At 39.6% G+C, this 16,296-nt stretch overlaps 1 protein-coding gene across 1 annotated transcript in view; it reads left to right on the forward strand.

Annotated features, from left to right (window-relative positions):
• Window positions 1-405: 405 nt before the first annotated feature.
• XRCC5 (X-ray repair complementing defective repair in Chinese hamster cells 5) overlaps window positions 406-16,296 on the forward strand; it is a 53,174-nt gene continuing 37,283 nt past the window's right edge. Inside the window, exons 1-8 of the mRNA XM_014954768.1 lie at window positions 406-487; window positions 4,052-4,165; window positions 4,718-4,901; window positions 6,179-6,227; window positions 7,753-7,875; window positions 10,771-10,959; window positions 13,893-14,007; window positions 15,710-15,848. Of these exons, the coding sequence (XP_014810254.1) occupies window positions 470-487; window positions 4,052-4,165; window positions 4,718-4,901; window positions 6,179-6,227; window positions 7,753-7,875; window positions 10,771-10,959; window positions 13,893-14,007; window positions 15,710-15,848 (931 nt within the window). The 5' untranslated portion in view covers window positions 406-469. The remainder of the gene's footprint in view (window positions 488-4,051; window positions 4,166-4,717; window positions 4,902-6,178; window positions 6,228-7,752; window positions 7,876-10,770; window positions 10,960-13,892; window positions 14,008-15,709; window positions 15,849-16,296) is intronic.

Genomic DNA, 16,296 nt, shown 5'->3' on the forward strand with positions numbered 1-16,296 from the left:
GACACGGTCAGGCCTGTGAGATGTGGCACTTTGAGCGGGGCTGGAGAAATGACCTGAGGAGAAACATGAAGGGAGCATCCCGCATCTCCCTTCCCTCTCACCCCGCTAGGCCATACCCGGCCCACGCACACCCCGCGGCCTGTCCTGCGGGCACAGCTCGAGGCCACGGCTGAGGAGGCCGCGTCCCCTCACAGCACCGCCTTGGCTACGGCCGCAGAGACGGAGGGGAAGATCCGCGTCCCCTCCCCGCTGCGGGAGCCCGGGGATAAAGCGGTGCCAGGACAAGGCCCCTCTCCTCCCCTCGTCCGCCCTTGGTCCCGGTCCCGCCCCGCGCCGCCGCCGGGTGGCGCTGCCCCTCCTGCGGAACGCCAGGCTCCACCGCCATGTTCCCGGGGGGGACGGGGAGCGGCCGGGACAGCTCGCCGGCCGGAGCGCTGAGCGCGGTGCACCGCATCCCGGAACGAGCGAGATGGCGCGCAGCGGCAAGGTGAGGGAAGGGGAGAGGAGGTCTTCTGTATCCCCACAGCAGGGCCGGTGTGGTGAGGATGCGCCTGAGGGGTGGGGTGCCACGGAGAGGGTGCTGCCCGCTTGGGCCCGGCCGCGGGGGCATGACAAACGGTGTGTGTGTGTGTTTGCGCGGCACCGCGCTGGCCGGGGGGGTGTTGTTGCGGTGGCGCCTTCCTGTGAGCTGGATGTGGCTGATGCTCACCTGGGGGAATTGGCTGTAGTGCTGTCAGGCGACCGCAGCCAGGCCCGGGCGGCCTTCAGCGAACCGGCTGCGGCCTCGGTAGCGAACGGCACCGCAGCCGGGGCTGCGAAACCCGTCCCCGAAACCGAGCTCCTCCCGCCTGTGCCGCTGCCGAGCGGCTGCTGGCACCCAGCGGTCTGGTTCCAAGGGACTGAGCGTTCCTACCTCGGGGGCAGCTGCGGGCTTGGGCACAGCGCAGCTACCGCAATAGTAATTGCCGCTGCTCTTGCTAAAATAATAGTAGAAATAGTTTTTCCCTGTTAAAAGTGCAGTTTGTTGGTCGCGGGAGGTGATTCTGCCCCTCTGCTCTGCGCTTGTGAGACCCCACCTGGAGTGCTGTGTCCAGCTTTGGAGTCCTCAGCACAGGAAGGACATGGATCTGTTGGAACGGGTCCAGCGGAGGGCCATGGAAATGATCAGAGGGATGGAGCACCTCTGCTATGAGGACAGGCTGAGAGAGCTGGGGTTGTTCAGCCTGGAGAAGAGAAGGCTCCAGGGAGACCTCATTGCAGCCCACCAATGTCTGAAGGAAGCCTGCAGGAGAGCTGGAGAGGGACTCTTTGTCAGGAAGTGTAGTGACAGGGCAAGAGGTAATGGTTTTAAATTGGGAGAGGGGAGATTTAGATTAGATACTGGAAAGAAATTCTTTACAGTGAGGGTGGTGAAGCACTGGAACAGGTTACCCAGGGAAGCTGTGGCTCCCCCATCCCTGGAAGTGTTCAAGGCCAGGCTGGATGGGGTTTTGAGCAACCTGCTCTAGTGGAGGTGTCCCTGGTCATGGCAGGGGGGTTGGAACTCGATGATCTTTAAGGTCCCTTCCAACTCTAACCATTCTATGATTGTTTGGTTCTATATTGGTGAAAGCTGTGTTAAGGTTTCTTCTGATACAGGGAAGTTTTGTATCTGTTAAACACAGGCTTTGTCTGTGATGCTGGATAGAAGTGTTGCTGTCGCCAAATCTCTCAGCTTTATTATAAATAGCTTGAGCACTGAGAGGTTAGAGATAAAGGCAGGCTTGTTCCCTTTTCATCCTTATCAGTACTTGAGCAAAGCAGATTGATGTTAGCTCAGGTGTGACAATGTTGTCCTGCAATCGCACACGCTGAGCATCCTAAAAGCATCACTTAGTATTCTGCATGTGAAAATGTTAGCACTGGATGCTCAGAGGTGAGATGCACAGAGGTTAACAACAGACGAAGCGACATATGGAGGAGGATGCCAAAAGGGATACGTGCCCCCTTCCTGAAGGAGGATTCCACATACTTGAGTAGACACGGAGCTTGGAGTTTGCTGCTTTCCAGAAGAGCATGTTAGCACTTGACACTTGATCGTTTTCTCTCGAGCTAAACAGCAGCTCTTCCCTCCTGCACTTGTTTGATTTCTTTGCTGTCATCTTGCCAGCTGTGAAGAGCTGTTTTGGACAACAGGATTAATTCAGCTGCCAGCCATCGTGTGTTTTGAGGCAGGACAGCAACAAGCCAAGGGACTGCAGTTGCTGATGCTGGTAGGGTAATTCCTTAGGTTGGCATGTGAGCTGTGACAAGGCTCTTCTGAGAATCTAGTGCGGCCTCAGTTACTGCCTCTATTCTACTCTAAGCTTTTGCAGACCTAGCTGCCTCTAAGGGATTAATTCCTGGCTCCCAGGCAAGCCACTAGTGAAGGCAGGGTGAGGGACAGAGTGCTAAAACAGATCATAACCTGCTGGATGTCTAGTGGAGCCTTGTCGCTCAGCCTTCCTTTTCTCTTCCTCTTGTCCTGTCTTGAGGGGCTGCAGGAGTTAAATCAGTGCTTGTAAAAATGACAGGGGAGGTGCACAATGTATTTTGGGAAACAATGGAGGATAAGATCACAGTTTGAGAGCTGTTAATACAGAGCATTTATCCCTATAATTATTCCTATAAACTTGGTATTAAGAAATATCTATTTGGGTGACAAAAAGAATCAGGTTCTTTTGGTTGATGTTTAAAAAGGTTTAACTTGGAGTTATCTGCATGGTTGTATGCAAAAGAGCTTTGATCAACACCTTTTCTGTCTGTTCATCCCTTTGGTTTTGCAATAACAGGCTATGCATCTTGTGTCACTTGATTTTTTCAATCTTCTGATTTATTGCCCATGTCCTTTTGGCAGCTTCACTTCATAGATAATTGGATATATTTTGTATTTTAAACCAAAGTGACTGGCTCCAGACTAGGTAATACCTAACCTTCCTGTGTTCTGGCAAACAATAATTTTCTGTACGCAGTATAATTTAAGCTATTGGCTGTGTACCAGGCAAGATTTCAATGTATATTTAAAGAACCTTGGTTTAATCAGTGACAATAAATTTGAGCTGGCCTTTTGTCAGTGTCCTTGAAGATACAGGACATAATTTTGCTGAATTCCTCTTGTAGCTTCATTCAGCTGGATGGTAAAATTACTTACATTAATCAAGATAAGTAGAGTCTGTGAAAGGACTTTAAAGGAACTTAGCAAAACCCGTTGAATGGGCAATACACTGTAGGTAATATTCATTATTAACAAACGTTGAACAAGAGAGCTCACAAGAAGCAATTTTTTTCATATGTTAGTTCGTAAATCAATTAAGGGAAAGATTTGGACGCTGTTATATATAGGTAAGTTAAAGCGGTGATCAGAAATGTAAACATATATGCTAGTTTCTGGGATTAAAGCCCCTAAATTTAAATTGGAATTTTTCCTTCTGAGGCGTTAAGAGCATCACTGCACACCGCAGGCACTGGTGCTCGCTGCAGGCACCTCCAGTAGCAACAAATGGTCTGACTCTCCCTGGAAGCCGCAGGAGTGCAGTCATTCTTCAGCTCTTAGGTTAGAGCACACAGCAGTCTGCAGCTGTTACGGGCTACTGCGAGGGGTGGATGTAGCTGTGGAGTTCAGGGAGCAACCTTGTATCTCCACCTTGTGTTGTGCTGGTAATTGTCAACTGAAATATCTCTGGTTTATTTCCTGGTGTAGAAGAGCCCTTAGATCCCTAATACATTCACGAAATTGACTAGAAATAGCCCCTTTTGACAGATTGTTGTGTAACACAGGATTATTTGTATTTTCCAGTGAGATCCCTGGAACATGGTATAGGATTAAATGATTCTCAGTTCCGTGTGTTTGTACTGATTCTATTCTCCACCATTGTCTCTTATTAACCGTTACTGTAAAAGAAATCAATAGTGATGTAGTTTGATTTTTAGATTTTGTATGTTCAAGGATCTGAACTACCCCTTTTAAGTAATTATGCTTATATTCTTTATTCTATATTTTTCATTCTTATTTGGTATTATCTTTCCTTTTTAGGCAGCCATAGTGCTGTGCCTGGATGTAGGCTTTCCAATGAGCAATTCTGCTGTTGGTGAGGAATCTTCATTTGAACAAGCCAAGAAGGTTATGACAAAGTTTGTGCAGCGACAGGTATATGTGACTTTATATGGGATTAAAACCTGTTAAAAAGGGAGAGGAAGCAATGATATCTGTGAAATATTTTCCTCATTTACTATAATGGAAGTAAATGAGAAATGAGTAAGAATTACTCTGTTTTTATGCACTGGTAGCATTGCTCTTTGTTTCAGCTCTACTTTCATGAAGATGTGGCAGTTGGATAGGTCACACTTTTTCTTTTGGGCAGCAGAAACTTTTTGGGGAAAAGGTACTCTTTCTATAAAATGTTTCAACCTTCTGAAGATTTACCATACTGAAAACTAATTTCAAGGGCTGAATCAGCCAGTTTTACTTGTTTTATCCCAGATAACCAACAGACTGACATGAAGCTTAATTATATCTAAATTAGTTAACTCTCTAGAAGGTTACGTTTTGGTAGGATAGCAGTGAAGAAGTAAGAAACGGCAAATCCGCTGCAATTGACACTGTTTCAGAATCAGTTCAGCTTGCTTGAATTTGCCTAATATAGTTGTGCATGAAGCTACCTGTATTTTTATACCTGTTCTGTATTTTCTCTGTTTCCAGGTTTTTGCTGAGAGTAAAGATGAAGTCGCTGTAGTTTTGTTTGGCACAAGTGGTACCAGGAATGCCCTTGCCAGTGGGGATCAATACCAAAACATTACTGTGCACAGATCACTAATGCTGCCAGATTTTGATCTGTTGGAAGACATTCAAGATACAATTAAACCAGGCTGTAAACAAGCAGACTGTATCCTTTCATTGTAGAGTGCTTTTTGAACTGATTCAGCTACATAAGAGACAGGAAGTTAGTTGTGAAATGGGCTCACTTTTTTCCCTCCTCTACTGTCAGAATTCAGTTAATTTGTGGTTGTAAATTTGTTCAAAAGCAGATTAGCTGCTTTTTGACATTCTTTTAGGCTAGCAGATGGAGTCTTGGCCTAGGGAGTTGTTCCTTTTATGAAGTGTTTTGTGAATTAGAGAGAACAAAGACAGCAATAATAACATTTTAGGCCTCAAATATGGCATGTGTTTTAAAAAATAGTGTTGCAGAACCTAGTATATGCTTTTTATAAAACAAAAGTATTTTTTATGAAATGCATCAGCAGAAGTACCAGAAGCCAGAAAAAGCAGAATAGTAAAAATAGTGTTGCAGAACCTGGTATATGCTTTTTATAGAACAAAAATATTCTTTATGAAGTACCAGAAGCCAGAAAAAGCAGAATAGAGGTTTATCAGATTGATTTTTATATCAAGTATTTCTAACGTTGCCAGATGTCACTTGCTGGTTTGAATGTTGTTCATGTTTGAATGTATTCTGTTGTTAGCTGCATAAGGTGAAGAGTTTTAGAAGAAGGTGATCTATAGTGTTCCTCTGTGTGCTTCATTTATGTACTGTTCTAGCTTCCTGTGCCATCTTCCCTCTTTTTGGCCATAAAATGATTGTTGTGAGCTCTATTCAGATTGTCAGAGCTGTTTCAGAGAAGTGTGCAGCCAGTCAGCTGTATCTTAGCAGAAGCAGAGTCATATTCCTTCTTCAATGGGTGAGCAGGTTTGTGTGCAGTGATAAAAATATATTCCCAATGAAAATTGGTGAGGAAGAAGCCACCAGAAGATTGCTAGATGCAGATATTTTGAAGGAAAACTTGAATGAGAAAACTGTGGCCTGTATTGAAAGTATAAGTAAATTTTGTTTGTGTATTCAAAGTAACATTGTGAAGATTAGATTGCTCTTTCATTGGACTTGAGCCTCCTCATTGACAGTTAAAATGTTGGGCCCTGAAGCAGTCTTTTTACTTTTCCGTCAGATGAATGGGGAAGAGAGAAGATCACAAGCCAGACAAGTTACATAGGAACCTCTGGCACCAGAGATATTTGAAGAGTGCTTGTCTCAAAAAATTCTTTGCTTGTTAACTAATATGCATGTTTGTCAGTGTTTGGGAGAAAGTGAAAGCAAGATTGTTTCATAGGAATAACACTTGTGACATGATTCATGTCCTAAATGTGATTTTTCTTAAATTTGCTTAGTTCTGGATGCTGTTATTGTGTGTATGGACCTTCTTCAGAATGAAACACTGTAAGTATGTAACCCAAAGCCTTTTACAGAATTCTGACCTTGTGTTTTAGAGCTGATCTGATTTCTTGATGGTATTACATTTTCAGTATTATGTAAATATGGAAAATGCTTTAAAAAAAATAATTAAAACCAAACAACACACGACAGGAGTCTGTCCCTGAAGAGTCTCCAGGAGACATCTAGCTTTTCAAGACAATCCAAAGAACTTTCTGATGCAACTGGGAACTTTGAAGTAGATTTATGAGAATATTGATGCCATTATACAAGACACAAAGACTTCACTTAGTGTGATCTGTTTTCAAAAGACATAAATTCAGATGTTAAAATGCATAGAAAAGGGCTACCGAATTTATAAGGGTGATGGCATGTCTCACAAAGAAAGGAAACAAAACTAGAAAGGTGAGTTTGTTCAGCCTAGCAAATTAAAGGCTGTTGGAGATAGGGTGGCTGTTTGTAAATATGCAGGCTGTGGGAGGTAAACATGCAGCAGGAAAAAACAAAGAAAATGTTGGCACAAGTGTCAACAAAGTTGTCATTCAATGTACTTGACTAGAAATGTGTCTGTTTCTAAGACTTGGTGGACTGATTGTGGAGGGAAAGGAAGGTGGCCTTCTGTCCTGTCAGAACAGAGATTCAACGTGTTGTTAAAAAGATTATATGATCTAATTGTAAATGAGAAGATGAGACTTTGTGATGCAATTTTATTATTTTTGTGAATAAAGTCTAATCAGCATGGAAAGCTGTATCGGTTTAACAGTTAAAACTGGGTTGTGAATTAAAATCACTGTGTTTGTGGCAGTATAATCTTGAATACCTATAGACCAGCTGCTTTTGTTACCGTGTGGATAAGTTACTTGTATGCACCAAACACTGATCCAGAGTTTACATTCAGTTGAGAAAATATTATTGGGTAAAAATTCAAGAAGATCGCCCATATGTTTGACTATTCAGATAAAAACTGTATTAATTTAACTGAAGTTTGTTCTGCAGCTGGCAGAACTTTCTCATGTTTATTGTTACTACTTCTTAGACTATTAAGTAGGCTTTAAAGTTCATCTTATGCAATGAATCTACTGAATTACCTTACTAAAATGGAACCCCTGCCAGCAACACTAATTTAAAATACATTTTCCATTTTCACAAGGGCAGACTTACAGCTGCAAAGGAAAAATCCAGTATAATCAATAAACAGCCTAACATTTTATTAGCATTATATCTACATTGGTAAAAATTTGTAGAATCTGATTCATTTTTATGTAGTTAGTGATTTATATAGTCACAGGGCTAGAGTCCTCAATTTTAGGGGGCAGGAATGAGTAGAGGGAATCATATAAACACCAAAACTTACCATAAATAATATGAGCAATGATAGAGCAAGTTCTACCCAGTAGGTTTGTTTGGTGTTTTGTTTTTTTTTTTTTTTGCAGGTGTATTACTTTAGTAAAGCCTCAATTTTGTAAGGAAAGAACTAGAAAAAAGGTCTTCTAAATAGTATTTCCAATATATGTTCTTTTTGTATTTTAAGAGGAAAGAAATATGAGAAGAGACACATTGAACTTTTTACTGACCTTAATAGCCCTGTCAGTGAGGATCAGCTGGAAATTATCGTTGCTAACTTGAAGAAAACGGGAATTTCAATTCAGTTTTTGTAAGTATGGAAGTGGCTTTTATACATTATGCCATTTTTTTAAAGGGAAATTATTATTCTTTCCTAATAAGTCTTGAAGGAAGTGGTGGTCTGTTGGTGTATTGTTTCTATAGAGCTGTACCAGTATGTAATATGTTACAAGTACGTATATCAATTACACAGGCCGTGAATTCCAGTTATGAACCAAGTCTCCTTGACTAAGTGATGTGCAAATACACATTCAGATGGTGGCTTCTTCTCTAGTTAAGCTTATAGTTTAGAGACAAAATCTAAAACAGGAGACAAAAGATCTATATAAGCGAGAAGTGGGAAACAATGAGTGAGAAATAGCCTCAGAAGCAGTGGTTTGTCACAGCAACAGTCTAGACCCTTTTAGGTAAGGGAGTTACTGGGAACAAATAATAAGGTAATGGTTCAGGTGTTTATAGCCTGATTTGGTGTCAGTAGAAAAGCAAGTCTGAGGAGAAGGGCTGTATGTTCACAGAGATGGGCTTGGAAAATGGAAGCAATATCTTAAGTGTTCTGACAGAAATCCCTTGGCTGTATTGGTATAGGCATTGATCTGAAGAATCAATGGTGGACTGAGATCTGTATTAGTTGTTGCATGTGACAGTAACTTTAGAAGACATAGGTAGTAGGAGTTTATTTAAAAGCAAAACCTTGTGTGAATGTTGATGTTGGCTGTTTATAGCAAATAATTTCACAGGAGAAAGTTAAAGCCACAGTTTTGCTTCTGAACATCTTAATATTTACTTTCACTTAGATCCAGCATTCTGTAAGAAGCAATGTTGTGAACTTGATAAATTCATTAAAGCGATTTGCAGACCCACCTGCAAGATAACAGAGGGGTTAGGTAGGAAATCATGACTGAAAATCATGAGCTGATCCTCCACAGAAAAATTCTCTTTTGCCTGTGCTCAGGAGAAGCTGAATGTAAAAATGTCAGACTACTTCTAGGTTCTGTCTGCAGAGCAAAAGGAGGAGTGCTTGCAGCATGCCTTGAGGTGCCCCTTTTAGGTTATTTCAGCCGTTGTTGGCACTGGAGACACAATACCACAACCCTGAGCACATGCTGCCAGCCACAATATGTCTTTCAGAGACCTGGTATTTAGCCCCTGCTACCTGGTCTCCATACCTGTAGTTTGCTAGGCAGGTTAGCACAGGTACTACACCCACAAGTTAACGTTGTGCTTTTATTCTGTGAGATTTCTGATACATCTTTACCTTCTCTTTGTCTGTAATGTAGTGAGGGAAAAGCCCCATGGCTGACAGAGGCACTAGGGAAATGTTGCTGTTAAGGCATCAACTACAGATTTACACCCTGTCTCCCAGACACAAGAGCAAATAATGCTTTGAGAAATACATGTAATACAAACGTAAAATACTCAGGATACTGGTTTAATAATAATTTATTGGTAAACCTTTTCCTTTTGTTATAACCCATACTTCTATCTCACACCCTGTTCATCCATTAGGTTGTAACTTGTGGCAAATAGTTGGTTTCCCTCCCTGGTATCAAGTTCTGAGCACTGTGTAGCTTTGGGTATTAACACATTTCTCATCACGGGAGTCTCCAAGCGCTTTTTAGTGAAAGTAATCTAACTTTGATGTATCAGAGGTTTGAAGCTTTTTCCTCTCGTAACAGCTTTAAAATATAGTTTCACTATTTGTCAGTTGGTGCTGCTTCCTGAAAAGCTACCAAACGCTTTGCTGAAGTTTGATCTTTAATTCTGCTGTATGTGACATTGTTGTGCATATTGTTAACTCTGCTTATTATGTGTTGCTCTACAGATCAGTTTAGAGAGGACTAATGAGGTGAAAGTAAGGTAGAGATCTATAGGCTGCTTTTTTGAAAACATAATACAGTGCTAAAATTCTTTTACTTTGTGGAAATGTGGTAAAAGGTATCATGTGGTTCATTCAAAATTGGATCAGATGAAAGATTTGAAAAATCTGCAGGCATTGTCTGGGGTACAAAGTAGAGGATCTTGCACATCTCTCTCTTCTGTGGTTATTATACTGACTTAACTCTGTTATATTTTGAAGAGCAGAAAAATCATTTTATCTATAACCCCTAGCTAAATTTTTAAATCTGATTCTTGAAGTGCAGGAAAATGTGTCATCTTCAGTCAGAAAGCCACCTAGTGTTGTAAGCTATTAAAATCTCAAAGATTAACATTTATTCCAGAAATACCTAATAGTCCCACTGCAGTGAAAGTCCCATTTGCCGGCATTTAGAGCCAATATGGAATCACAGGCCTGGAATGGCCTTTAACAAGTCATCTAGAGCAATCTTCTGCTTCAGACTGGGTCAGTTGTATGTATGTCATCCCTGAGTGGTGTTTCTCTAATCTTTTCATAAAGATTTCTACTGATGGAGACTCTTCTGTCTCCTCAGGCAGTTAGTTTTAGAGATTATGGTTTTGAAATGCCTTTTTCAGGTTTTTGAATGTCTGACATGTCTCCATGATGTAATTTGAGTGCAGCCTGAATATGAAGAACCAATTGATCCCTTTCTCTCTGCAACAACCTTTTATGTTTAAGACTGTCTTGCCCTCTGACTCCTTTCTCTATGGGCTTTATTTCATTCAATCTTTTTCCATAGCTCTTATTTTCTAATCAGCATCGTCTGTACTCCCTAATAATTTCCTGTATGTGGAGATCTTTATTGACAGATGATGTCCAGAACTGTTGCAGCACTCTGGTCATGATCTTACCAATGCCAGGTAGACCAGAAATACTACTTCAGCTGTTTTGCAACCCATGTGTCTCTTTATACATCTGATAGCAGCTAGATTGAAATTGTTGGTCCTGAATACAATTTTTGGGTTGTTTTTCATCAATAATTTCAGTTAAGAAGAAAGTCAAACTAACTGCTGCTGCTTGTGTTCTTAGTCTGCCATTTCCAGCAGATGTTGATGATGGAGGTGGAGGCACGAATGCCAGTGAATGTTCTAAAATGCACAGAAACTCTTTTCCAAGAAAGGCTTTATCTGAGCAACAGAAGGAAGGCATTGATGTGGTGAGGAAACTGATGCATACTTTGGACGAAGGAGGAGGGCTGGAAGAAATTTATACTTTCAGGTAAACTTGGCTAATCCTCTTTATTGCACTGTAAATTTATTTTCTGATTTCTTCCCCAAAAGATGAAATGAATTGAGTAATCAGTCACTTTGATTCCAGTTTCATTGAACTTGGTGAAGTTTTATAACTTATTGTACACTCAGTCCCTTTGAAAGAGCTCCTTCATTGGCTTTGGAATAGGTAGAAAAGCATAACAGATGTCAGTGGAAAATGAATTTTCTATATCTGTATTTAATGAAAAAAAACAGTTTTCTACCACCTTTAGTGTTGGTGGATTTTGGAGGGAATGTTTCTATAAATGAGATTTCAAAAGCGTGTTCTGGAAAAAGTTGGGATTTGTGACATAGTGCAGGTAGAACATTTGCATCTAATGGTAACCTTTGTTCCTTGATCTCAGACTTCTTTCAGCTCACTAGTTTATTGAGCTCCCACAAATGTTTTGAGTAATGTTTGTTGAATCCTGCTCTTTAATCACAGACTACTGTGCCATTGTGCCAAACAATATTCTTTTTTAGCAGCATTCTTGATGCAAGAATTGAAAGATGGTTTTTCACTTCATGTTTCCCCAATGAAAGAATAAAAATCTTTGTGTATCTCTGAAAAACTGTGTGTAATGATATATCCAAATCATTTTCACACGGGTCTTGTCTCAGTTGGGGGAAAAAAGCAGTATCTATGCACTTTATAAAAGTATGATTTTATTGTCTTACTAGTTCTGTTCTACAATTACGAAGTGTGATCTTTTAGACAATATGTTTTTCAGGAAAGCTAGCAGACCATAGCTGTAATGTGATTATTAAGTGTAATTTTTAGATGAGGTACCTGTAGGTTTGTGTGCTGTTATCCGTCATTTTATTTGTGGGATTTCCTTCCCAGCCCAACTGATCTGCTTTGCACCTCAGCAGCCAGTTAAACCATTATTTGAGCATTAGTGTGGCGTAGTGAAGAAAAATATATCACTGTGTATGAATTCCATACCAGTCACAGAGCGGTCTGAGTCTCTAGAAAAAAAGCAGGCTTTGTCATTGCATGGAAAGGCTGCACAGAAAAGGGGTATCTTTCTGGGCCCGATTATCTTTCAGGATAATCCATATGCATGAACCTACTGTGTGGCTTGCTTATATTTTTTTTTTTTATCACAGGCTCTTACTACTGTATAAGCTGTCTTTGTGCCATGCTTTCAGGGGAAATCCACAATCTTTAGTTAAATAGGTATTTGGCTAATAGATTAAAGCTTTAGTTATCTTAAGTTTTAAGGATATGTGAGGTTTTAGATGCAGTTAAGTTGCTTATCAAGCTTTAAGAAGTTAGCTTTGCAAATCTGTCATGATAATTTATCAACTCAGATGCACTCTATTTTCCTATAGTCATTATTCCTGCTGGAATAGTTCAGCTCTTGTGAAAATAAATTAGTTGTGCCAGGAAAGTAAGGGAGGAAACTTTGTTGTATTGTTTTAGGGTTTGATATTCTGACTGTCAGGCAGGAGGTGCTTCTGCTGCCTCTGGTTTTGAGGGCAGAGATTTGAGAGCAAGGGAGAGAGACATGTTTTTAAAATACAAATTGAAATGTGTGTTTACTGGGTTTTATTGGCTGAGTCTTCTTTGGTAAGAAGGACCATTTTTCTTCTATGAATATAAGAAATTAAAGGACAGAATTAATAAATTGAGCTTCAATAACATCTTTTGGCATTTGACGCTTAGGTATTTGATTTTCATATTCATCTTGAATGTAAGTGTTGCAGTAGTTTTAATGATGTAGTAACGGATTCTTTTTAAAAATCCTATGTTGATGGTCTCTATTGCCAGAAAAAGTCATTTTTCCTCCCTCCCTTCCTTCCCCCAAAGGAAAAAAAAAAAAGGAAATGCAGTGTTTATCTCATCATAAAAATCCCAGTGTATGTTCTCCTTTCATTGTGCTTCTGTTAGTATTTTTAAGAAAACTTGCTCATCCAAAGAAATTTGAAATGTAGAATACCAAGTTGTATTCTGTACTAAAGTTTTTAGGAGTTGATCTTAATTTCTGCCAGACAAGTGGTTTAATCGAGAGAGGTAGATTTGGGGTTCTATCATCATGTGAAAAAGGTGAGATTAACACTGTTTTATGTTTGCTTCATCATGCAATAAAAAAAAAAATTGAGTGCTTTCTTTGCACTGGAATTCTATAGCAAAATAGCTGATACAGTTTGTATTAGCTGAAAGCTGTTCTGGGGTGAAAGCCTATTTGATTTCACGATGATATATTAAGAATTACTTTTGCTGTCAATTTTTAATTTTTGGACTCCATTGTTTAAAGTTGTGCAATTGAGTTAACACTCTTTAGTACAAAATTGTTATAGTTTCCTTTTTTTGTGTTTTCTGAACTTGTATATGTGCTGTTTAGGCTAGAAATATTCAAAGTAACTTATTTCACTCTAACTGAATGCCTTGAAAATAATGAGTTCATTAGTATTGTATTAAAAAAAAAAGTGTCAAAAGTTAATTACAACACAAACAAAATCCTATTAATTGAAACTAGATTCTTTATTTCTTTGCCTCCACTGCAGAAAACATTTTACCACTTAGAGAAGCCTTTTCTAATTTGGGTTGTTCAGCTAACTAAATGCCCTAATTGGTTGAGCACAGATAAATGTAAAATGCTTAATAAGCAATTGTGTAGTTTCATCACCTGAAGACATACTGTCTTTAAGCCCTGATGTCATGCCATCACAAAGGCTCAAGATAGGAATAATCTACTATATCACCTCTTTTTTTAAATTCTCTTTTCTAACAATAGTTAATGACAAGATTATTCATACAGTTTATTTTCTAATACTTTATGCAGTCTAAGCTGAAACAATTGGACTCCTGCATCTCCTTGAAGAGACTGTATTGTCTGTAATATTTTATTACAGTTCACCAGAGTTCATTTCTGTTTTCCTGAATCCTTGATTTAGAGAGAGCCTGGAGCGTCTTTCAATGTTCAAGAAAATAGAAAGAAGACCTATGGCTTGGCCCTGCCAGCTCACTATTGGTTCTAATTTGTCTATAAGGATTGTGGCCTACAAATCAGTAAGTTCATAAAATCGTATATTTCAGTGTATTTTGGCAGCAAGTTAGTTGCGGCTGCACGGTTTTTTCCTTAAAGCAAAGAAAATAAAAATAAAACAGCATCCAAAATAATTATGGTAGAGATTTTATGTGCATAGAAGCCAGTACATCTAAAACTGTGGTTCCCACAGCAACTCTAACTTCACCATATTGTACACATGTTAAAGAACTAAAATTCATGATGTACAGAAATAGAAGTAATTGCTGTCTACGATGTGACACTTAATGGTATTGAAGTTGACAAACCTGATTAAGAATGCTGCACTTGTGTGAAGCTTTCCATTTGGCCTTAGTGATACGTCTGCAGCTCAATGGGACTTAATATCTGTTTCTTAAGCCCTAGGCATGAGAGGAATTATGCACATGAGTATGTAAAATGGTGGGTGTAAATGTTTTACCAGCTATTGTTTTGAATCACATCTATTGTTATTTCAGACTTGGAAATAAAGGTATATTTTTTCAGCTTGTTTGCTTTCTACTGTTTGGCAGAGCTTGTGCACAGTTTGTTTCCTTTACAGTTTATATGGGTCCTTTACACAGTGCTAGGAAGAAGTGTATTTAAAAACAGAAAATGGGCAAAATTCCAGTTATTGAATAATTAATAGGTAGCTATATAGTGTGGCAGCACTGATGGATTTGGTGAGATGAAGATTAATTGGTTTGTCATTTGAACCCAAGACTAAGAGTCTGACCAATACTGTAAGGTTTCAGGAAGATGTATTATGAAGTTGAAATATATCTGATTTCTGAGAGATAGGCATATTAGCCTTGAAAAAAATCTCTGCTGCCAGCTTTCTATTTACACTTTTTTTTGTTGTTGTTTTGTTAGGGTATTGTGCCAGAGCTGTACAAATATGCAGTAAGAGTCCCCTCCCAAAGGTGTTTACACACAAAATAAATGAAGCTTGGGAAAGAAAGCAACATGAACTGAGTGACTAGCCCGAGGTCGTACAGCAGTTGGATCACAGCTAGGAATAGACTTGTGATATCTACTGACATAATCTATTCTGTCTCTTCTGTTTTCTGTCCAGTTCTTCATTTTTATTCTCATTCGCTAAGTACACCATCAATTTCACTTAAGTAGAGAGAAAAGAGAGCATTTTTCTTTCCCTTTAGTTGGGAAACATTCACTCATTGCAGATATTTATTCCTTCTTTCCCCTCCTAGTCCCATAATGCAACTGGTACCTTTTTCTGCCTTCTGGAGCAGTTGCAGGTAATATAGGATATTTTTATCTTGTAGTATAGTAAGCCTGATGCAAAACTTGGGCAAACAAGCTGAATGAGCTTTGAGTCTCCTTTTATCTTTAAATATATATCTTAATGCTTTGTCAAAAGCATTTACGTAGGTGGAGGAAGTAAAATACATAGCAAGCAAGTTACATGTTATCCTGTGACCAAAAGACTTCCACAAATGACTTAGCCCATGACTTTAACGAGTAAACAAGACAGGTGTGCAGTCAATATGGCTTAGCTCAGGTGTCAGGTCTCATACAGATGTAGCAATGTGCTGAGAGCACTGTCGTAGCGGTCAGAGATGTGTATTTGTGGCTGTCGTTATCAGTCCCTTGTTAGGAGTCGGTCAAAAATTTATATGTTCTGGTAAGCACTCTGGATCCCACTGAAATACTAAACGTTCCTTTTCTTTGAATTCTGATATAAAGGTCACAGAAGAGAAGGTGAAAAAAATGTGGACAGTTGTGGATGCTAAAACCCTCAAAAAAGATGATGTGCAAAAAGAAACTGTTTACTGCCTGAATGATGACGATGAGACAGAGGTTCAGAAAGATGATACTATTCAAGGTATGACTTCTTTATGTGCACCCTGAAGACAAACCGAAAATTATCGCTTGTACTCTTAAATCACCTAAGTGCTTTTTATTTTTATACTTTGAAGCCGAGCTCTCATCTTAGAATGTAAGCTGTGTATGCTGATGGAACACAGAGACTATTATGTGAGGCTCGTTGTCTTCACATGTTTTAAAAATTCTTACTTTTGCCAGTAATAGGAATAATAATAATACCACCAGGTGGAACTTGGAAGGCACTACAGCTTCCCAAACTGTATTCTGTGGAGGACTGTACCTCAGTTCTGTAGTGAGTAGTGCTGCTACCTCTATTCTGTTTTCACATCTTCAGTTGTACTGATAACATCAATACTTTCATAACACTGATATTTTTTTTCTAGATAAGCAACTGCTCTAGATATTCTGCAGTTGGGAAGATGAAACCATTAAAGGAAGGTTTAGTG

Source organism: Calidris pugnax, unplaced genomic scaffold (assembly GCF_001431845.1).
Source record: "Calidris pugnax isolate Ruff unplaced genomic scaffold, ASM143184v1 scaffold103, whole genome shotgun sequence".
In the NCBI taxonomy this organism is placed as follows: domain Eukaryota; kingdom Metazoa; phylum Chordata; class Aves; order Charadriiformes; family Scolopacidae; genus Calidris; species Calidris pugnax.